Raw genomic sequence first — 23,543 nt, forward strand, 5'->3', positions numbered from 1 at the left:
AGTATCAGATTTCAGGCATAATCACAGGATAGTATTAGACTATAGTAAGAATGCACCACCTATCAACATTGTTACAGATGCTTCAGCTTCAGGAATTGGAGGAATAGTTAGCCAAGGTCATGATTGGAAAGATTCTAAGATAGCAGTGTTTTTCTCAGTGAAATTAAACCCTGTGTAACAGAATTACCTAGTACACAATGTAGAATTACTAGTAGGAGTAGAAACTATGCTAAGACACAAGAATCTACTACAAGGAATGCATTTCTTTTAGTATACTAATCACAGAGCATTAGAACACATTCTAAGGCAACCAGTATTAAGTAGAAGACAAGCCAGATGGCTAGAGAAGATATCAGACTTTGATTTCACTGTAAAATACATTCCAGGCACTACAAACATTCTTACAGACATATTATCATACATATACTCAGGAGATTTACTAGGAACAACTCAATCTCAGCAAGAATATACATTACAACTTAATAATGATGATCTATCAAGGATTAATCAAGTCAGGAATAACATTTCACAGCTGTTAGAGATACAGGATACTGTATATATTGAGGCTAGACTAGTAGTAGTAAGGAAAACTTCACCTTAAGGATTGATTACAAGTCAACTACACAGTAGAAAGGCTAGATTAATTACTAGACATGCTAGAAGCTCACAGACAGACCTCTAAACAGAGGGCAGGCCTGCTACAAGGACTAGAAGCTGGTTCACAATACTAGAGAACACAGAGCAAGATCAGGAAACAGATACACACAGTAAGGTATTAGAAACACTGTCTCAGAACACTGAACAATCAGATTTGTATGAAATAAATTCACCTGCAAACATACTAGACACTGGAAGTAATACACAAGGATACAGACATTCAGACAATAATATTAGATCAGAAATTAATGATCAGAACGTCCCAGTACTAAAGAACACTACTGATCAACTCTAGAACTTGATTGAACTGTAGTTACCTAATATAATAGCTCAATCTTCACTGGATTTACAATTCCCAGAATGTCTCAAAGGCAGATATTATAAGGATAACTTCTTTAATCAGATATTACAAGATCTGAAGCACTTCCAGAATTTTCATGTCAAAAATGGACTCATATTTTGCTAGGAGGGTAAGAGGTACATACTTTACATACCTAGAATTCTAATACACAACAGAAATGCTAGGGAAATTGTAATAGAGCATACACATTCTATTTTGACACACTTAGGACTGTGAAAGACACTTTTGTACCTTAGAGAACAAGTTTGGTGGAAAGATATGATTATAAACATTAATTCCTACTACAATTTGTGTCATACATACAAGATCAGCAAACCTAACAATCAGAAAGTGTTTGGTTTACTACATCCACTCTCAGTACCTAATAGGCCTTAGGAAGGTATAGGAATGGACTTTGTTAGACTTTTTCCTGAATTGAAGAACTGTTTAGGACCTTTTAATATGATTTGTACAGTTATTTGTTTATTAACTAGTATAGTACACATTATTCCTACTAGGCAAATGTACAGAGCAAGAGAAATTACAGAGATAGTATTTGAAAACATCTATAAACTGTATAGATTGTCTAATTACATTGTTAGCAACTGTGATTCCCTATTCACTAGTATGTTTTGGAGAAGATTACATGAACTTATAAGTATTAAATTGAAGCTATCAAGTACATATCATCTACAGACTGATGGATCAACTGAGAGAATGAACAGAACAATTACTCAGATGCTCAGACAGTGTATTTCTCCTAAACAAAAGGATTGGATACATAAACTACTTATGATTGAGTACACTATTAATATAGTAAGGTCAGAAACTACAGGATATACACTATTCTTTCTAAATTACAGTCAAATGCTAAGGAACTTAATATGGAACAACCCTAGGAAGGATGAATATCCTAGAGTAAGGACTTATGCTCAGAAAGTAAAGGATGCAATACTACAGGCACACAATACAATCCTTCAGGCAAGGGTAAAGCAAACTAGACATGCTAATAGATACAGACAACCCTCTTCCTTTGAATTGAACAATCTAGTATATGTTTCTACAAAGAACATGAATCTACTAAGACAGTAAGTAAGGAAACTAGTACCAAAGTACATAGGACCTTACAAAATAATCTAGAATGTAGGAAACAAGGCATTTGAACTAGATCTACCTAGGGAAATGAGGAATTGTAACATACACCCTGTATTTCATTCATTACTACTTAGGATACATATTCCAAACAATGATAGATTATTCCCTAGAAGGGAAGTAGGACAAGTTACTGGATTAAACAATGAGAACAAGGAATGGACAGTAGATTTGATTGAAACTCATGTAGGACAAGGGACTACCACTTTGTTCAAAGTACTATAGAAGTCCAGAGATCACACATAGCTACCCTATGATAAAATTGCACACCTTGAGGCATTAAAGGAATACTTAGACATACTTGGAATTGATTCTATTAATACACTAACTCTAGGAAAGGGAAAACTCAATACTAATGACTCTCAGGTTAGTATCAGTCTAGTAAAACATGAGGCAACCTTTCAAACACAATGCTACAGTATGGACATACAGGTAGACATATGTAAAGGCTTTAAAAACTGTACATATAGTCACTTTACTGTACATATCATGTCTACTACTCAAGAATCTGTTACTCATACATTTGTATCTACTTTTCTACAAGGCACAAATATGCCTCATCCTCCTCTATAACTCTTAGTTGGCCCTCAAGCACAACCAATCATACAGGATTGGGTTACTCACAACTACAGTACAAGCACTAACTATGTTTTCAATCAAGAGGAGCTCAAGGAGATTACAGCTTTCTCTAGGGCTATCCACAACAATTCCCTCAACCCTACTATACAAATCTCAGAGTATTATCTTATTGTATTACACTTGTATAACTTTCATGTTCCTTCTCATGTGAGACTGAGCCTACTACTACTGTTCTAAGACTGTGTTCAACATGCTAAGATGATGCAAGTGTTCCAGGACTTTGTATACTGTAAGAACATGGCTTCAAACCAAGGTAAATGTACATATATTCTGTATTATATTATTATGAGCACATATACCTTACTGTTTTACTTAGGTGCAAAGTATAGAGCTGAGCAAATCAACAATAGAACCACTATATTCTACTCACACAACTGTAAACATTCTCAGATCAAGTTGCAATTGCTCTCAACATCTACTGATCTTACTTTGGTACTTAATATGAGTGCTCTGAGCTCATTTGACACTCAAGGCATTACTCTACTGTCAAATCCACTGCTTTCTACTCAATCTGATAGCCATTCCAACCAATCTGCTGTGAGTTCTACCAGTTCTACTACAGAACATGTCCAAGCTGGACAGGAACATGTCCAGTCTACTACAGGACTGATTGAAGACACATCCATGACTGTGGAGAATGTCCTAGTGTAGCAGTACTGAACTTCATAGTAAGTTACTAACATTTTCTTTTGTTTTTGTGTTGTTATTTTGTTTATTCTGGTACTAACTCCCTTAGCATTTAGGACTAAATGCTGGAGGGTGAGTGTAATGATTGTACTACCTGCACATTTGCACAACATGTGTTGTAAGTACTTGTGAGTGTTTTCCTTTTTGTTTACTAGACTACTCTGTATCCTACTACATGTGTATACACATATATAAAGGGTTTTTGAGCTAAGGGTTAGGGGATTCTTTCTCCTTCTCAGTACTCAATTACTAGGTTATCCTAGTCAGTAGTTGAGTGTGCTGGTAAAGAGAGAATCTTTGTGTAAGGCTAGTATACCTATTCTTACAAAGGGTTCCCTTGAATTCTAAGAAGTGTATATAAGTTCTGTATGAATTTCAACTTGAATTGTGGTCTACAATTGTAAATGTGCTTCTGAGAGAGTCTGTACAACTAGAAGACATGATTCTAATAAATGTGTACTATACTTTTAGAAGTGAGTTCTGTTTAGGTCAGAACTATGTAGACTTACTTAGAGAATCAGTTGACAATTACACAGATAGTGTTGTAACTCTAAGACTTAGGTAGCTTACTAATCAGGTCTACTAAGACTTCTTCCTAAGAGTGATCTAGGATTTAATACAGATATAGAGGAGCTCAAACTCTTGTCTGGTAGGCCTTAGTCTGTTAGTACATATTATAACTAGTTATATACTTTAGGATTTTCCTCTACATTTCTAGCTACTAGTAGTTCCAAGTAATGAGTTCCTACATTTTGTGTTAGTCTAAATGTTCTACAGTCAGATTGTTGTAATAAGCTTAGACAATGTCCTCCTACAGCTTCTAATCCTTTAGAATGTATAGTCAGCCTTCCTAGTAAACCTGTCCATTCTTATCCTCCTTCTAGTCTCTAGCTTACTTCTCTAACTACTTTACTACAACCTAGTCCTGTGTGTGTCTTAAAGCTTACTATATACAAGTAACAAAGTCAACATTCTTAGATTCAAGTCAGATCTCTTAGATTGTCTTAGACACAAAATGGGAATTGTCTAGGAGAACAAGATTTTCATTATTATTCTCCCCCCTTTTATAACCTACTTGTCTTAAGAGTAAATCAGTTTTCATCATTTGTGTTCTAGGTTTGTAAGTTAGTACAAAGTTGTAGTTCTACAGTTCTAACATCTAGCAGGCCTAGTAGCAGTTGAGCTTCTGAGGCACTTAGAAGTACTAGAGATTAAAGTGATCACTCTAAATCTTAAACTTCTGTACAGTACTAAGGAGATATTAACACTACTCCTCTAGAGAACAGACAATTACAAAGAGTTCCTTATTATAAATAGAGTAGTTCTGTTCTGTTACAGAGAGGGATTCTAATCAGAACACTATCAGACACTACTTTCTGTTAATAAACTAGGACAGTACTACTCTATTTACAAAGTTGAAAGAGTTAGCTTCAACTCAGAACTTGTCTACAACTGTTAGAACTACTAATACAGGCTTACTAGTAATAGTCTACTTGAGAGACTCAAATGTAGACTACTACTAATTACTCTATTACTAAGGAACATCTTTGCTAGTAAGATTATGAAGGGGCCAGGTAATAGTACTAAAGTCTTGAATGAAGTATTAGTAGTAGTTTACAAACCTAAGAAACACTTAGACCTGTTTCAGGTTCTAAGATTGTAACTAGTTCCAAACTGTAGTTACCTTTACTAGATCTATATAGACCTCTCCTCCACCAATTACAAAGCTTAGATAATCTACTGACTCCTGTGTAAAAGAATACTTTGTTTCTTAGAGGAACAGTTTATTATCTTAGAGCTACTATAGAACTACTTAGATTAGTTAGTAATAGTACTCAACTGTTTGAGTAAAGATCAGAATGTTGTCCAGATACATACTAACATACTCTGAGTCAATCAGATCTGTGAGAATGTGATTCATAAATGACTAAAACATTGTAGACAAGTTAGTTAGTCTGAAGAACATTATAGTCAGTTTGTACAATCTGTAATTAGTTTAGAACACAGTCTTCCACTCATCTCTGTCTTGAATCTGAATGTTATTATATCCTTATTAAACATCCAACTTAGTAAAAACCCTGAATGTATGTATCTTATTAATGAGCTCCTGAATCAGAAGGAGTAGGTACTTGTTTTTGACAGTACTTTCATTAAGACAATAATAATCCTAGACTAGGTAGAGCTTCCTATCTTTCTTTTTGACAAAGAAGAAAGGGGAGACTATAGAGGACTTTAAGGGTCAGATCTGACTGTTCTAAAGATTTTCCTAAAGGAACTTGTTAAGTGCCTCCTACTTGTCTCTGTTGAGTAGGTAGACCTTACAATCCTTAGGTTGGAAACTCTTAATTAATTCAATTATATAGTCTTAGAGACAGTGTTTAAAAAGCTAGTTAAATTCCTCTTTACTAAAGACTTTAGAAAACTCTTAGACAAAATCTGGTAGACTGAGTCTATGTGTATTCTAGAGTAGAGTTGTTCTGAGAGGGTTCTAGACTGGTTCTGTCTCAGACATTCTTCAGATTGACTCTGTTCTACCTTGACTAGAATATGTGTTCACATATCTATCCTAGTTAAAGAAGAACAACTGGTCACCTTTATTAGAACTGTTAGTAACATTAGAAGTGTCTGTATCTACTTAGAACAGTAGTGTAAGATAACTGTAAGACTTAGGACACTGATTAAACACAAGTGTCTACTCTAACCAGTTAATAGTAGGGTTGTAAGTCTTAAGCCATTTGAATCTAATAAAGATGTCTGTCTTTCTAAGTTAGTGACTCTAAACTTAATACTTTCCTTATGATTCTAAATAGTCATCCATAGTTGGACAAACTTAGTGATCTAACTATTCTAGTTCAGAGTTCTGTCCACATTATATACTAGGATTAGAAGTAGAACACATTGAGTAAGAAGGTAGTGTTCCTATACAAAGGCCTTATTAATACACAAACTAGTACATCTACTGTTTACTAGAGCTATTGTTCAGATCTGGAGGGATCCTAAGAAGGGAGCTAAGAGGATAGGAACCTAGAGCTAGTGTCTAGAACATTCTCTAATAAATTACTACTTGTTCTGAAAGGAATGTACAGCTTGTACAGTCTTGTTGTTTAAGAGAGTAAGTATATACACTAACATTTCCTTATTAACCTCTCTCTTTCAACAAGGACAGACCTATGTTCTTAGCTGTGAACTCAACTAAGGCTATTCCTACTTAATATTATAGACAAACTACTAAGTAGTAAACAGGGCTGAGTAGTATTCTAAACATTCTAAGATCTTAGAATGTAAAAGTAGTAGGTTAGATTGTGTAGATTTAGACTTGGACAAAGTGTAAAGAGAAGAATCAAAAGAATCAGAAGAAATAAGAGAACTATCTACTTTTGTTTTCAACCTTTTTCTTTTTAATAAATAATTTTGTTAATTTACTTTTTCTACTTTTTCTACTTTTCTTATTTTATTTACTTCTAATCCTACAGTGTCTATTGAATCAAAAGTAGCTATTAAAAAATCCAAGTCATAACTCTTCAGTACTACATTTACTATTAGGCCTCTACAAAATCCTAGAGTACATAGTTAGAGTCTAAGAGTTCTAAGGTAACTTCCAGATTTGTAGAAAAGGCTTCTTACTACAAATCCTGCTTATTACTCATTATTACTCTAATGACCTGACAGATATACTGTTACTTCTATAGACAGTCCTTAATTTAGTGCCCTAACTTTCTGTAGGTAAAGTATGCTCCTTACTTTCAGACTTCTCTAATGTCTATTAGAACAGATTGATTGTAAATTATAAACAGATTAATCTAAGAGTTTAGAACTGTTAGAGCCAGACACATGTATAAGTGTTCTACACAGACTTGACACATTTAAGCTATAGCTTGGTTGAAGGAAATGGTGTGTGTCTTCTACTTAGTGTAAGTAATCAGTTTTAGTATTATTCTAAGAATCTTATTAACTAGTTCTAAATAAAGAGCTTTTTTAAGTATTCTAATAAGGACATTATTAAACCTGAGTATGAATCCTGCCTTCTAGGCCAGAATATTAAACTCTTGAAAGAAGGTATTAGTAGAACATTTGCCCTGTCACAGAGACACAAGCTTGTTCTACACATTATACTTCTTATTCAGATTAATAAAGGAAGTACAGAACTGTCTCATAAATTCTGAATACAACTCATTATTCTAAAGTCAGATTAGGCTTCTAATCTGATAGCCTTTGATCCAGTTCTAGGCCTAGGTAGCTGTGTTACCCTCCTTTATAAAGGAGAGGACAAATAGAATGTAATTAAGATCTGAGGATAGATTAGTTAAAGTAGTAACTATGTATAGTTCAACTTAGTACTAGAAGTCCTCAAAGTGCTACTTATTAAAGTCTAAAGGGTAGGCTACATACACTTTCTTTCTAAAACAGGTTACAACTTCTAGGATGATTAGAACAGGTTCTAAGAGGGCTAGGAGTACATAGTTAGTAAAGGCCTCTTAGATAGAGGTCTGTATGTATTAAGTTAAGTCTACTTATAACTACTAATCTAGTAGGACAGTAGGGGTGACAGTTAGTGTAGAAGGGTTCATGTTTATACTATAAAGGAATTAGTACTAAACTAAAAGGGGTAACAGATAGAAGAAGGGTGGCAAAAGTTGAAAAGGGTTTAGAAAGTTTAAAATTTAAAAATGTAAAAAGGTTAGGACAAAGAAAAGAGATTGACACAATAGTAAGTACTAATGCCTGAAATGTAGGAGAGTTGTAGAGTAGTATAGATAGTCTTAATCTGATGTTAGTAACAGTATAGAGAGGACCTGAAGGCTTAGTAAGGGGACTCAGGCTATAACTATCCTACATAACAGAAATACAGAATACAAGTACTAGAACATAGTTAGAACTTACAGAACAGACAGAGAGAGAGAGTGAGACAAGAGTAGAGTATATAGAGTAAGTCTAAGAGTATAGAACTACCTAGAGTAGACAAGATTAAGACTATAGGACTAGTCTAATCTTGTACACTTATATATACTAAACTACACAAGAGTACTTAGAGAGTATAAGTTACTAAGAATAATAAGCTACAAAGAATAAAAGAAAGGAAGGTCAAAGATAAAGGTACAAAGAATGAAGGGATGGACAAAGGGTAAGAGACTATAGAATGAACAAAGAATGAAAGGGTAGTTAAAGGAACAGAATAATAAAGTAAGGAGGGGTAGTAGTAAGAGTTAGTATATATATAGTCTATAGACAGTACTCTCAAGGGACAGAAGTTCTGAGTTCTGGTACAGAAGGGTGCAGAACCCTTAGAACTGAAGGTACAAGAGTAGAGAACTGTAACACTATATAGTACTAAGAAGATATTAATACTACTCCTCTAGGGAACAGACAATTGTAAGGAGTTCCTTATTGTAAATAGAGTAGTTCTGTTCTGTTACAGAGAGGGATTCTAATCAGAACACTATTAGACACTACTTTCTGTTAATAAACTAGGATAGTATTACTCTATTTACAAAGTTAGAAGAGTTGGCTTTAACTCAGAACTTGTTTATAACTGTCAAAACTACTAATACAGGCTTGCTAGTAATAGTCTACTTAAGGGACTTAAACACAGACTACTACTAATCCCTCTATTACTAAGGAACATCTTTGCTAGTAAGATTGTAAAGGGGCTAGACAATAGTACTAAAGTCTTAAATAAAGTATTAGTAATAGTTTACAAACCTAAGAAACACTTAGACCTGTTTCAGGTTCTAAAGTTGTAGTTAGTTCTAAACTATAGTTACCTTTACTGAATCCATGTAGACCTCTCCTCTACCAATCACAAAGCCTAGATAATCTACTGACTCTTATACAAAAGAGTACTTTACTTCTTAGAGGAACAGTTTATTATCTTAGAGTTACTATAGAACTGCTCAGATTAGTTAGTAATAATACTCAACTGTCTAAGTAAAGATTAGAATGTTGTTCAGATACACACTAACATACTCTGAGTTAATCAGATCTGTAAGAATGTAATTCATGAATAACTAGAACATTACAAGTAAGTTAGTTAGTCTGAAGAACATTATAGTTAGTTTGTACAATCTGTAATTAGTTTAGAATGTAACCTTCTACTCATCTCTGTCTCAGATCCAAATATTATTATACCTCTATTAAACATCCAACTTAGTAAAAACCCTAGATGTATGTGTCTTATTAATGAGCTCCTGAATTAGGGGGAGTAAGTACTTGTTTTTAACAGTACCCTTATTAAGATAATAATAATTCTAAACTAAACAGAGCTTCCTATCTTTCTTTTTGACAAAGAAGAAAGGAGAGACTATAAGAGACTTTAAGGGTCAGATCCAGCTGTTCTGAAGATTTTCCTAAAGGAACTTATTAAGTACCTCCTACTTGTCTCTGTTAAGTAGGTAGACTTTACAATCCTTAGGTTAGAAACTCTTAGTCAATTCAATTGTATAGTCTTAAGAGTAACATTTAGAAAGCTGGTTGAATTCCTCTTTACTAAAGACTTTAGAGAATTCTTGGACAAAATCTAGTAGGCTAGGTCTATGTACATTCTAGAGTAGAGTCATTCTGAGAGGGTTCTAAACTAGTTCTGTCTTAGACATCCTTCAGATTAATATTGTTCTGTCTTAACTAGAGTATGTGTTTACATATTTATTCTAGTCAAAGAAGAACAACTAGTCACCTTTATTAGAACTGTTAGTAACATTAGAAGTGTCTGTATCTACTTAGGATAGTAGTATAAGATAGTTGTAAGACTCAGAACACTAATTGAACACAAGTGTCTACTCTAACTAGTTAATAGTAGGGTTGTAAGCCTTAAATCATTTAAATCTAATAAAGATGTCTGTCTTTCTAAGATTAGTGACTCTAAACTTAATACTTTCCTCATGATCCTAAATGGTCATCTGTAGTTGGACAAACTTAGTAATTCAACCATTCTAGTTTAGAGTTCTGTCTATATTATATACTAGGATTGGAAGCAGAATGTGTTAAGTAGAAAGGTAGTATTCCTGTATAAAGGCCTTATTAATACACAAACTAGTACATTTACTGTCTACTAGAGCTATTGTTTAGATCTGGAGGGATCCTAAGAAGGGAGCTAAGAGGATAGGGATCTGGAGCTAATGTTTAGAACATTCTCTAATAAATTACTACTTGTTCTAAAGGGAACACACAGCTTGTATAGTCTTATTGTCTAAGAGGGTAAGTATATACACTAACATTTCCTTATTAACCTCTCTCTTTCAACAAGGACAGACTCATGTCCTTAACTGTAAACTCAGCTGAGACTATCTCTACTTAATACTATAGACAAACTACTAAGTAGTAAACAGGGCTGAGTAGTATTCTAAACATTCTGAGTTCTTAGAACACAAAAGTAATAGGTTAGATTGTACAGATTTAGACTTGGATAAAGTGTAAAGAGAAGAATCAAAAGAATCAGAAGAAATAAGAGAACTATCTACTTTTGTTTTTAACTTTTTTCTTTTTAATAAATAATTTTGTTAATTTACTTTTTCTACTTTTTCTACTTTTCTTACTTTATTTACTTCTAATCCTACAGTATCTATTGAGTCAAAAGTAGTTGTTAAAAAATCTGAGTTATAGCCCTTTAGTACTACATTTACTATTAGACCTTTACAAAATCCTAGAGTATATAGTTAGAGTTTAGGAGTTCTAAGGTGACTTCTAGATTTGTAGAAAAGGCTTCTTACTATAAATCCTACTTGTTACTCATTATTACTCTAATGACCTGATAGATATACTATTACTTTTGTAGACAGTCCTTAATTTAGTATTCTGACTTTCTGTAAACAAAGTATACTCCTTACTTTCAGGCTTCTTTAATATCTATCAGAACAGATTGATTGTAAATTACAGATGGATCAATCTAAGGGCTCAGAACTGTTAGAGCTGAATGTATGTGTAAGTATTCTGTACAGACTTAACACATTCAAGCTACAGCTTAGTCAAAGGAGATAGTGTATGTCTTCTAATCAGTGTAAGTAATCAGTTCTAGTATTATTCTAAGAATCTTATCAACCAGTTCTAGGTGAAAAGCTTTTTCAAGCATTCTAATAAGAACATTATTAAACCTGAGTGTGAATCCTACCTTCTAGGCTAGGATATTAAACTCTTGAAAGAAGGTATTAGTAGAATGTTTGCCCTGTTATAGAGACACAAGCTTGTTCTACACATTGTACTTCTTATTCAGATTAATAAAGGAAGTACAGAGCTACTCTATGAATTCTAAATACAACTCATTATTCTGAAGTCAGATTAGACTTCTGATCTAATGTCCTTCAATCCAGTTCTAGGCCTAGGTGGCCACATTACCTTCCTTTATAAAGGAGAGGACAAATAAGACACAATCAAGATCTGAGAATAGATCAGTTAAAGTAGTAGCTACATATAGTTTAACTTAGTACTAGAAGTCCTTAAAGTACTACTTATTAAAGTCTAAAGGGTAGACTATATACACTTTCTTTCTAGAACAGGTTGTAACTTCTGGAACAATCAGAACAGGTTCTAAGGAGGCTAGGGGTACATAGTTGGTAAAGGTCTCTTAGATAGAGGTCTACATGTATTAAGCTAAGTCTGCTTGTAACTACTAATCTGACAGGACAGTAGGAGTAGTAGTTAGTGTAGGAGGGTCCATGTTTATACTACAAAGGAATCAACACTAAACTAAAAGGGGTAGTGAATAGAAGAAGGGTGGTAAAAAGGGAAAAGGGTTTAGAAAGTTTAAAATTTAAAAATGTAAAAAGGGTTGAGACAAAGAAAAGAGATTAGTACAATAGTGAGTACTAATACCTAAAACATAGGAGAGTTGTAAGATAGTAATAAGTAGTCTTAATCTAATGTTAGTAACAGTGTAGAGGGGATCTGAAGGCTTAGTAAGGGGACTCAGGCTACAACTATCTTACACAACAGAAATACAGAATACAAGTACTAAAACATAGTCAGAACTTACAGAACAAACATAGAGAGAGAGTGAGACAAGAGTAGAGTATATAGAGTGAGTCTAAGAGTACAGGACTACCTAGAGTAGACAAGATTAAGACTATAGGACCAGTCTGATCTTATACACTTATATATACTAAATTACACAAGAGTACTCAGGGAGTATGAGCTACTAAGAATGATGAGCCACAAAGAATGAAAGAAAGGAAGATTAAAGATAAAGGTACAAAGAATAAAGGGATGGACAAAGGGTAAGAGACTATAGAATGAGTAAAGAATGAAAGGGTGGTCAAAGGAACATAATAATAAAGTAAGGAGGGGTAGTAGTAAGAGTTAGTACACATATAGTTCATAAACAGTACCTCTGAGGGACAAAAGTCCTGAGTTCCAGTACAGAAGGGTGTAGAACCCTCAGAACTGAGAGTGTAAGAGTAGAGAACTGTAACACTGATCTTATACTTGTATATATACTAAACTATACTAAGACACACAAAGAATAATAAGTTATAAGAGATAATAGAAAAAGGGTCAAAAGTATGTAAACAAAGAATAAGGGACTAAGAAGGAAGGAGTAATACTCAGAGCAAATAAAGGAATATTAGTAGAGAGTAAGTAGAATAAGAATAGAGACAATTGTGTAAGTTAACCTGTATATAATTAGTGTCTTATATACTTAAGATACAGAAACTCTAAGTTCTGTCAGAACAGTCAGTTCTAAGAGTGTAAGTGTTAGATTGTAACAATAAACACAACTTGTACAAACTTTATATAGTATACTTAGACTAAATTAGTAAATCTTACTTATACTTTAAGTAAAATAAGTTATAGTAGAAATTTAACACTAATAGTTTAAATAGTTTTAAGTATAAGTTAAACATATATATTTTTAATTACTATATTTTATAAAATATTAACTATTATAAAACTTAGTATATAAGTACTATAGTATTAGACCTTTATTTAGAATTTTAAAACAGAATTTTTAGTACATTTCTTAGAGTATTAGAATTTTAGTAAAATATAAAGGTTTTGTCTAAGTATAGTTCTTTTTTTTCTAAACAGATACATAATACATTTTTCATTTTTTTTGTATATTTATATATAAATTACTTTAAAGAAAATTTATATTATTTAAAAAGAAGATATAGAGTAATATTAATAGAGAAAATAAAGGTTTTATTTATTTTTATCTTATTTTGTCTATAACATAACAAAAAAAAACACAATATTAGTAAGTGCCAGGTATTTTGAAAACAGTTATAATAATTAAAATATATATCAAATATACAAAACTTGTATTAAATAACTATAATTCAAATATTTAAAAGATACAAACAAACAAATAATATAAATACAAATGCTTTACAATTTATAATATATATTATAACAAGTTTACACTCCTATTACTTGTGTAATAACTTAAGAATTAAGTATTCTAACAACATGTAATAAACATTATTAATACAATAACATTAATGCATTTATTCTCTAAAAGTAATCTTAATAGTTAACTAAATATAAGAGAGTCAAAAGAGTTCCAGGACCTGTCTATCAAACAACATAGTAAAGCAAGCAATCATTTTAAGACAGTGTACTATTTTATTTCGCAGAGAAGAATTGTATTTCGGATAATAATATTACGTAGAAATTAGTCCTCATTTTGCTTCTAACCACTTAACAAGTTCTTCGCGTCCACGAACGGGTCCACTGCGTGGACCTCCTGAGTACGTCGAATATGAAGTAAGGAGACGTTCAGTTGCTAGCTCGTCAAGAAGATGTACATGTTGAGGTACTGTTGTTTGCGACCGTGATGTGCTGGCTGTTCGAGGATCCGTGATGAGATGCCTTGTACACTGCCGAAGTACATTGGTTAATGATGCAAAAAAATTCTCAAAGTACGAAAGCCATATATATACCTGCTTGAGCCCGAACCAAGCTCGAACAGCAATACCCTCTGGAACAGCTTCCACACGGGATGCAGGATCAATGTCCGGTTCCTCGGTCATGTCGATGGCCATTAGGAAGAATTTCAATGCAAGCGGAATATCTCCTGTTGTATACGCCACTTCCGCTGATTGAAGGACATAAAATGGGTTCTGCGGGGCCAAGAGTAATGCATGCTGAAGAGACCGCAATGCTGCATCATACCTACAAGTTCAGTCATGAATAAGGGTTTGACATTTCCAACGGGCGGGAATGTGGAGCAAAGTGATCTCGTACTGATTACACGACGAGAAGATATCTGCAAGTTCCAGCCAACCCTCTACATCAGTGTAGTACGTGTCCAGAAACTTCGAAAGTTGATCCACTGCTTTAGCAATGTCTCCCGAGCGACGCAAAACAACGATCTTTCGTTTCCAAGCTGCCTACAGGAAATGAGATTCATCCTCGGCGTAAATAGGGGAGACAACACACTGAGTTAGACTCGTCAGCATCAAGTAAGCCGTCATAGTAATCCAGCACGACCTCCATCGGAAGTGAAACCTCCTTCCTGATCCCGACGAGTACATCTACACGCGGAGAGCCTGGGAAACACTCTGTCAATGTGTCTATGCATTCCTGTAGGTTAATTCCACCCAATCAGATACCATATGCAAATATTGAAACACAGATACGCACGTCTGCGATGTCCAGATTTCCAACGTCAATCGCTGCGAGCGCAAGCTGCTCTAGCCATGTAGTCGAGTGCACATCACTAAGTGCGCTTTTTTTACTCAGCAACAGGGGGACGCCCGCATCGAGTATTTCCTGGGATTGTCGTGAGTTCTGTTGCCGAAAAGACGCGAGCTTCGCTAGAGCAGAGGTCAGCTGGGCAGACATGTGGAAAAAGGTACCTAAAGACAAGCTGCTGTCGAAGTTCACTTGAAACTTCATTCGTCACGAATATAAGATCACGTGGCTGAACATTGCAAAGTTGAAAGCCCGACAAATAAAATTAAAAATGGGGGGCTAACTGAGCTGACATAGAGAGCTGAATGATAAACTTTCAACGTATCTGGGCATGACGTCTAGCCCCGTACGAAGAATAAGCAATGCCGATATGCAAATCGTATGCTATTTCTTCCTGTCTTGGAAAGTACAACTTTGCGCCCTTCCGTGGTTGTTCCATTCAAGATTCATGCCGATATGGTGCTACTTAAGCTTTACTGGGCAAACAGATAAAGGGGACAAGGAAGCACAAAATACTAGATAGTCTTGTACAGCAAGATAGGTATGGTGGAAATGGAACGCGAGAAAACCGGCCCTAAGGCGTTGCGTCCCAATATAGAAACTCTAAACTCTGACACTGAGTCGACGCGTCTTTCATTGCGCCCCCATCGTCGTATCTCAACGTCCACACAGCGTTATGTCCTCGCCACCAATGGATTTTCCGAGCTCGGAGCTCGGTGATACCGAGACGCAAGAAGTTTCTGCAAGTGACGATAACCCCCTTTTCCTGGGCACGCCGTCTGCAACACCATTGCATAACGTTGCTGCTCGACGCGCTCTTGGTCTTAGCACACCCCGTCGTGCTCCCGGAAATGCATCAGATCTTACAAGCTCGCCAATTCTGAACTATCCAAGCTCCTCTTCTCCTGGAATGCGCGCTGCTGGAGCAGGGAAATTCCCGTCATCTACCGGGCTGCAAGAGTCAGACCCATTGCATTTTCCTTCGTAAGTTGTACTACTAATAGGAAGCTGTTCTCATTTTCTTCTAATTCCGCGACAGTAGCGCACTCTCTACTCCTGCTGCTGACGCCACAGGAGCGCCAAAGGATCGTCGAGGAGACATCCATTCTTCTCTTCGCGTAACGCCCACACCCAGTACCAGACCCACTGCCCAGAGCACAAAAAACGCCAATAGAGACATCGCAGGGCTCTTCATTCCTCCGTCATCAACAGGACAAATATCCGCTCAACAGCTTTCCGCAGCTATTCCTTCTTCAGAGCCAGATGAAATACGCGCAATCTGGGGAACGAATGTAAACCTTGCACAGACAATGCGAACTTTCCGTGAGTTCCTTCATGGTTTCAAACCGAAATATCGCATCGCTTTCAACCGAGAGAGCGGTTTGACAACATACCCGTTGTCTTCACCTGAGGAAGGAGAGCATCTTTTGTACGAAACATATTTGCGTCGTATGCGCCAAACAGGTCAAACGAATTTGAACGTCGATGTGATTAATATTCTATCATACCCTCCAAGCAAGAAGCTCCATAGCCAGTTGATAAAATATCCTCAAGAAGTGATTCCTGCTATGGATCAGGTGCTGAAGGATGTGATGATTGAACTGGCCGACGAGGATGCCACAAAAGGAGTGGAAGGTATGCAGGGTAAAGAAGGAGAGGAAGAAATGTCGGATATCTTGAGCAAAGTCTACAAAGTCAGACCATTTGGTGAGAAGCCTGGAAATATGAGGGAACTTAACCCGAGTGGTGTGTTACATTCTGTTTGTTGTCTTAGTCTCATTCATGAATGACTTTTAGATACCGATAAACTTGTATGCATCAAGGGTCTTGTCATACGAGCAACACCCATTATCCCGGACATGAAAGTTGCTTTTTTTAGATGTCTCACCTGCTTGCACACGGTACAGGTAGAAATTGACCGTGGACGAATTGATGAGCCCAGCCGCTGCCCACGTGATGTCTGCGCAATGCCCGGCTCGATGACCCTGGTCCATAACCGTTGTGAATTTGCAGACCGACAAGTGCTACGCCTTCAAGAGACCCCGGATGCAGTTCCAGATGGCCAGACTCCGCAGACTGTCTCGCTCTGCGTATACGACGAGCTTGTCGACGTCGCGAAACCTGGAGACCGTCTCATTATTACTGGAATCTTCCGCAGTGTCCCAGTACGCGTGAATCCTCGACAGCGCACGCTCAAAAGTCTGTTCAAAACTTTCCTTGACGTTGTGCACGTACGTCGTGGGGGTGGGGGCCGGCTCGGGTTTGATAAATCTACTCGACCAGGTGCTGCTGACCGCCTACCTGGTATTGGTTCTGCAGGTGTTGGCGGAGGTGATGACGAGGATGAAGAGGATGCCTACACTCGGGCAAGCACAGCTGAACCAGGCCAGAAATCGAGGAAGGAGGAGTTGGAGGCAATGCTTGTCGGGCTCAGCAAGAGACCGGATATCTACAATTTACTTGCACGGTCACTTGCACCTTCAATTTGGGAAATGGATGACGTGAAGAAAGGGATTCTACTTCAGCTCTTTGGTGGTACGAATAAGAGTGTTGCTCGAGGAGGCGGAGGAGGCGGCCCGAGATACCGAGGAGATATCAATGTCTTACTTGTTGGCGATCCTGGCGCAGGTAAATCTCAGATCTTGCAGGTATGGGGTCACTTACCTTGCTAAAGTACTGATCTGACTGTACTCACAGTATGTACACAAAATTGCTCCAAGAGGTGTTTATACATCAGGGAAGGGATCATCTGCAGTCGGTCTAACGGCATATGTTACTCGTGATCCCGACTCCAAGCAACTCGTCCTGGAAAGGTCTGCTTACGATCATGTATCTGAACCTGTCACGCTGCTAACAGTGAAATATGTATAGTGGGGCCCTTGTTCTGAGTGACGGCGGGGTCTGCTGCATTGATGAATTCGATAAAATGTCTGACTCTACTCGCAGTGTTCTCCATGAAGTAATGGTGCGCTTTTTACGTGCTCCTGCTCTACTTTTACTAATGTTGGCTTTTTCGCAGGAGCAACAAACAGTGTCAATCGCAAAGGCTGGTATTATTACAACATTGAATGCAAGAACGTCCATCCTAGCGGCCGCAAATCCGGTTGGCTCGAAATATGTCCAGGAATGGCCTATTACACGAAATATTGACCTGCCACCTACACTTATTTCACGTTTTGACCTCCTGTATCTTGTTCTCGACAACACTGACGAAGTTGCGGATCGGCGACTCGCTCAACATCTTGTCGGGTTATACCTTGAAGATGCACCAGAGACAGGTGGAAATGATACTCTGGTATTTATTTTTTAACTCGCTAATGGCATGTCTCTGACTTTTGTCTTCGCGCACAGCCTCTTGATGAACTCTCCGCATACATTACATATGCACGCTCTCATGTTTATCCCGTCATCACTGAGGAAGCCTCCAAAGAGCTCGTGCGTGCGTACGTTGAGCTACGGAACATGGGTCACGACCCGCGCACATCCGAACGACGCATTACGGCGACTACGCGTCAGCTTGAAAGCATGATCCGGCTTTCCGAGGCTCATGCACGAAGCCGCTTGTCCGGTTTCGTCGAGCTCGGCGATGTCCAAGAAGCGTGTCGCTTGATGCGCGATGCGATCCGCACAAGCGCGACAGACCCGCGTACGGGTCAGATCGACATGGATTTGATCAATACGGGCACAAGTCTGCAGCAGAGGAAGATGCGTCGAGATTTGCGTCGTGAGATCTTGAGTTTACTTGAGGGCAACTCTGGGTTGCGTGGTATTCGTTGGCTGGACCTCGTGAAGCAACTAGGAGGTCAGAGTAGCATTGCAATTGACGTAAATGAATTTGCAGAGACGATTAAAGGTCTTGAGACTGAGGGCATTGTGAAGGTCGTGGGAGAACGAGAGAGACGCACAATCAAGAAGGTGGAAGGGGCTTGACGAAGTAGCTTCGAGTCCGATAGTAGGTGTTGTAAGTTCCAGCTGAATCTATCTGAACTGCTCTATACACACTTGTTTGTGGTGAATGCTAGTATTAAATTACTGATTAATGGAAGTCTTTGGTTTACCATTTCGTACTGCCTCACTACGAACAGCCGTCGCAAGGGGGGTCACTGAATATTAAACCTATTCGACGCGATGCTACACAGGGTCATTCCTACGTTATGTAAGCGAGATATCATCACGTGATGCTATCGGATCATTCAGCGCGACGGACATGACACTAACGGACCTCTTGATGACCATGGCGGATTCTGGTGGTAAGCCCAGAAACAAGTCACGCTCTGAGAAGAAAGCACAGACCACTCAGCCGAGCAGGGTGGACAGGCTGAAGGCTGTTGTTCGTCGTCTACCACCTAATCTGCCAGAGGACGTCTTCTGGCAAAGTGTGCAACCCTGGGTGACGGATGAAAGTGTTTCATGGCGCACGTTCTATTCCGGAAAAGTCAGGAAGAAGTGAGTCTGTATGGCATGTTGATGACAAACGATTATTGAAAACACGTTTGGTGGCCCAGATACAACAAAGAGAACACACCCTCCCGTGCATATATTGCATTCAAGACTGCTGAACAACTTGCAACTTTCAGTCAGGCATACGATGGGCATATATTTCGCGACAAATCCGGTATGACCCCTAATCTGTCGTACCACTACTCTTACCGACAAGTCAAAGGCAACGAATCTGTTGCGATAGTCGAGTTCGCGCCTTCACAGAAAGTCCCCTCTGAAAAGCGGAAACTGGATCCAAGGATGGGTACCATAGATCAAGGTAACTCGCGCCCCCTCAATACGTCATTGATTTACACTCAGAATGACATATGGTCCATAGACGAAGATTTTATTTCATTCTTTACAGCACTAAATACCCCTGCCTCCAAAACGACTGAGACGGATGCGATTGAAGCGCTCGGTACGGCTGTCCTCAGTCCTGAATTAGTGCTGTGGCTAATTTGCAAGTGCTATAGTTGCAGCATCCCAGCCACCTCCGCAGCCAAAATCAACACCTCTTCTTGACGCTCTCCGTGCAGAGAAACAAGCGCAGCGTGACAGAGAGACAATACTCAAGGCACATGCCCACTATCGTGATAGGGACAGAGAAGACGTTGGTGGACGAAAAAGGGGCAAGCAGCCACAACAAGCCCAGGCCGGTGAACGTGATGAAACTGTGCATGGACCAAGTCCTGGAAAGAGGAACAGACGTGGCGGTAAGAGGGGTGAAGCACAAGCTACTGCTGCTCTAAAGGTCAAGGACAAAGAGGCCGTTTCAGTTGGACCCGCGAAGTCGGGTCCGAAGACCTTAGCAAAACCATCCGCCCAGCAAGCAACGGTAATCTCTACAAAGGATGTCGCTAGGGATACAGCACCAGACCGTCGACCTCGACCTGTGATTGGAGTCGGGCTTGCGTCTCGACAATTTGAAGCTGCATTGACTGGTGCTGGCGTATTTCCGGGAGGTGGGTCAGAACGGAAGTCACGGCGTGAACGCGAGCGTGAAAGAAAGGCGAATGAGACAGCTCTGCCTCGTGACGACACCCATAAGGCAGCAGAGAAACCAGAGAAACCGACGACAGCTATCCCGGGGAAGGATCGTTCGCGAGGAGGCCGTAAGCGCGGAGACAATTCCAAAAACCTAACGGGACCTATTGCAGCGAGCGGGGCGGAGAATGCAACAGGTACGAACAGTTCTATAGTTCAGTCGGCCCCCATCTTACTTGATCTTGTTATATTCTAACCTCAGAAGATCCGGTTCCCGTCATACTTTCTCGTACCAGCACCCAACCTAGTAAACTTCAACGTCAGACAACTGTCACGACTGAAGGTGCAGCATCTATGTCTAACCTTGCAAGTGGTAGTAGTCCTGGCATCCCAGGAGAAGGGCGTGGTGGAGGGCGTAGGGGAGGCTGTGGAAGAGGTGTGTCTCAAAGTGAGGCACCAGCTAGCAGCACTCCAGCTAGTAGTGTATAATGTACTAAAGACCTTCCAACCTTAATATTGGCTGCTCAATTACTCCATGTTTATTGGCTTGTAAAGCTATATAAGGCATACCACATATTGTTCTCTCTAATAATCTGAGTAAAAGTTTACAACAATCAAATGGCTAATCTTATTGTGTATATTATAAGTACAGTATGTTAGCTATACTGTATAGCCTATATAGTAGCCTTTGTCTTCACAATTGATCACTTATGAACAGAGAAAAAACCATTACAGAGCACCTCTCTGTAGATAATAACAAATAAGAAAAGTAAGAACAGTTAATAAAACTTTTATTCAAACATCTTCTCACCTCTATATGTCTCTAAATAGTGTGATCTAATAGTCTGTTCCTATATTCTATAGTCTTGTTACAATTTGCACTAAGAGATACAGGAAAAAACTAATAATAATAAAAGAAAAAGAAACTATATATAAAGTATTTATGTGTCAAGTTTGAGAAGGGAAGAAATCAGAAACACAAGTAGGCTAATACTGTCCCTTTTTACACTTACCTGCTTTTACATGTTTTGTATAGTTTTGTTTATGTGTACTAAAGTTAAATTGACAGTAATTACAAATGAAAGGTCTTTAGAGTACTTTATGTTAGACTATATAGTATTGTGAAAGAAAGGATGTTAGAGAGTAGGAGAAGTTACATAGTTAGTATTAGTAATAGTTAAGGATGACTAGCTTTGTGTATAAGATAGAGAGTAGGTAATGTGACAGAGGGACCAGTTCTATATGAGTAGTTTGAGTTGTAATAAATTGTGTTAGTTAGGAACATATATTGTAGACTATACTGTAATAGTTTAGTATACTCTGTTTAGTTTTAAAGAAGTATTTATAATCATACTGTTTGTACATGAAATGGTAGAGTGTTAGGCTGAACAGCTGAGTAGGAATGTGTTAGGATTGTAGGATTGGACCTATTTCATTTTCTTCATATCTTAGTCAGTTTTGTGAAAAACCAACATTACTACTAGATTTTCATAATTCTTAACATTTTATCTATCAATCTATAAAGTTTTATAGAGATCATCTTAGTATTGAGTGTAGGAGAGAGCTATAGAGACATGAGACAGTGTATACAATTATAATACAGCTAATCCATTTCTTGCCTAATATAGTAACTTGTACCTCTTTTGTACAATAGTCTCTTAGTCTATATTCTCTAATACACAACACTCTGTTAATTCTTCCTAGCCTCTAATGTGTCTGTTAGCTTTGTAATATTTGTCCTTATTATTTCTTTTATCTTATTCTCAAGTTTCATTCCTTACTTTACTCTTATTATCTAGTTATTATAAAAAGTAGTTTATAGATACAGTAGTTCCTTAGTTTTTTGACTCTTCTTGTATTCCTACTTGTTCTCTTAGTATAAATCCTAGCTGGTAGCTTTGAGAATATAGTTGGATTAAGGGTTACAGGTCTACATTTACAGTTTGAGAGTACTATTAACTTAGAGAACACATCTCCTCTAACATAAGAGTCAAAAAACTCATCTCTACCTTACTGTTTTAACAAGTGTAGTAGGAGTGCCCCAAGTACTCTCTCTTATTGAGACATCAAGCAAGTGTCTGCCTTATATACTACATAGTGAAGTCCAATAGTCTGAGACATTCCAAGTGTAGTAACTCTACATAAGACAATTAGGGATTTTCTAATCCAGAGCACAATCTAATACTCTCCTTCAAGCATTAATTAAGAACTAGGACTGTATGCCTAATAGTTTGTTTAGATGCTTGATCTGTAGGACATAGAGAGCTTTTGTAAGGATGTCTACTAATTGGTTCTGTGATTGAACATAGTATACATTAATGTAATTGTTTTGAATATAACATTACACAAAGTCTTTTTGTAAATCAAGGTGTTTAGTACAAGTATTGTACATTATTTTGTCAGACTTTACAGTCTTTATAGCACCTTGATTATCACAATAAATTGTAATGGGTGCTGATTCAGTCTACAGTACTTCTTCAGCAAATTGTTTGAGCCAAATGGCTTCTTAAGTAGTATACACTAGTGCTTGCAACTCTGCTTCATAAACAGATAGTGGTACCAGGTTTTGCTGTTTGCTTGACCAGGATATGGTTGATTTAGCTAATTGAAAGATGTAGCTGTTTATTGCTTTATGTCCTTCTATCATTTGTCTGTCTGTATCACAATAGCCTCATAGTTTTAAGGCATTTGTGCTTCCAAGTTGAAACCAGCAATTTGTTGTATATTTTAAATATGTAAAGTAATGTTTCACTACTTTATAGTAATACATTTAGGGCTTTTGTAAGTAGTGTGCTAATTGCCCAGTAATATAAGATATGTCTGGCTGTGTGCAATCTGCAACATATCTTAACAATCCTACCATATTCATGTATAGTATTGTTTCATTATTACTTTTGTTTGTATTGTATGTATTGTTTGTATTGTTAGATAGATCTATTCTAGGAGTAATAGGTGTTTGTAGTGCCTTTTTGTTTCAAAG

General features: G+C 37.5%; 3 protein-coding genes across 3 annotated transcripts; 2 read left to right on the forward strand and 1 right to left on the reverse strand.

Annotated features, from left to right (window-relative positions):
* Positions 1–14,030: 14,030 nt before the first annotated feature.
* Positions 14,031–15,247, reverse strand: FOMMEDRAFT_103279 (TPR-like protein; the record flags this gene model as incomplete). The annotated part of the gene is made up of 5 exons (XM_007263387.1): positions 14,031–14,280; positions 14,344–14,575; positions 14,648–14,793; positions 14,843–14,986; positions 15,047–15,247. 5 exons carry the CDS (start codon positions 15,245–15,247, stop codon positions 14,083–14,085), a joined length of 921 nt encoding a protein of 306 aa, XP_007263449.1. The 3' UTR covers positions 14,031–14,082.
* Positions 15,248–15,773: 526 nt separating this feature from the next.
* Positions 15,774–19,027, forward strand: FOMMEDRAFT_103281 (MCM-domain-containing protein; the record flags this gene model as incomplete). The annotated part of the gene is made up of 8 exons (XM_007263388.1): positions 15,774–15,933; positions 16,057–16,081; positions 16,137–16,843; positions 16,895–17,745; positions 17,795–17,910; positions 17,969–18,062; positions 18,117–18,392; positions 18,449–19,027. The coding sequence occupies 8 exons, from the start codon at positions 15,774–15,776 to the stop codon at positions 19,025–19,027; spliced, it is 2,808 nt and encodes a 935-aa protein (XP_007263450.1).
* A 277-nt stretch (positions 19,028–19,304) lies between these two features.
* Positions 19,305–21,128, forward strand: FOMMEDRAFT_165771 (uncharacterized protein; the record flags this gene model as incomplete). The annotated part of the gene is made up of 4 exons (XM_007263389.1): positions 19,305–19,543; positions 19,603–19,997; positions 20,053–20,760; positions 20,826–21,128. 4 exons carry the CDS (start codon positions 19,305–19,307, stop codon positions 21,050–21,052), a joined length of 1,569 nt encoding a protein of 522 aa, XP_007263451.1. The 3' UTR covers positions 21,053–21,128.
* Positions 21,129–23,543: the final 2,415 nt, after the last annotated feature.

The sequence above is a fragment of the Fomitiporia mediterranea genome, assembly GCF_000271605.1.
Source record: "Fomitiporia mediterranea MF3/22 unplaced genomic scaffold FOMMEscaffold_3, whole genome shotgun sequence".
NCBI lineage: Eukaryota > Fungi > Basidiomycota > Agaricomycetes > Hymenochaetales > Hymenochaetaceae > Fomitiporia > Fomitiporia mediterranea.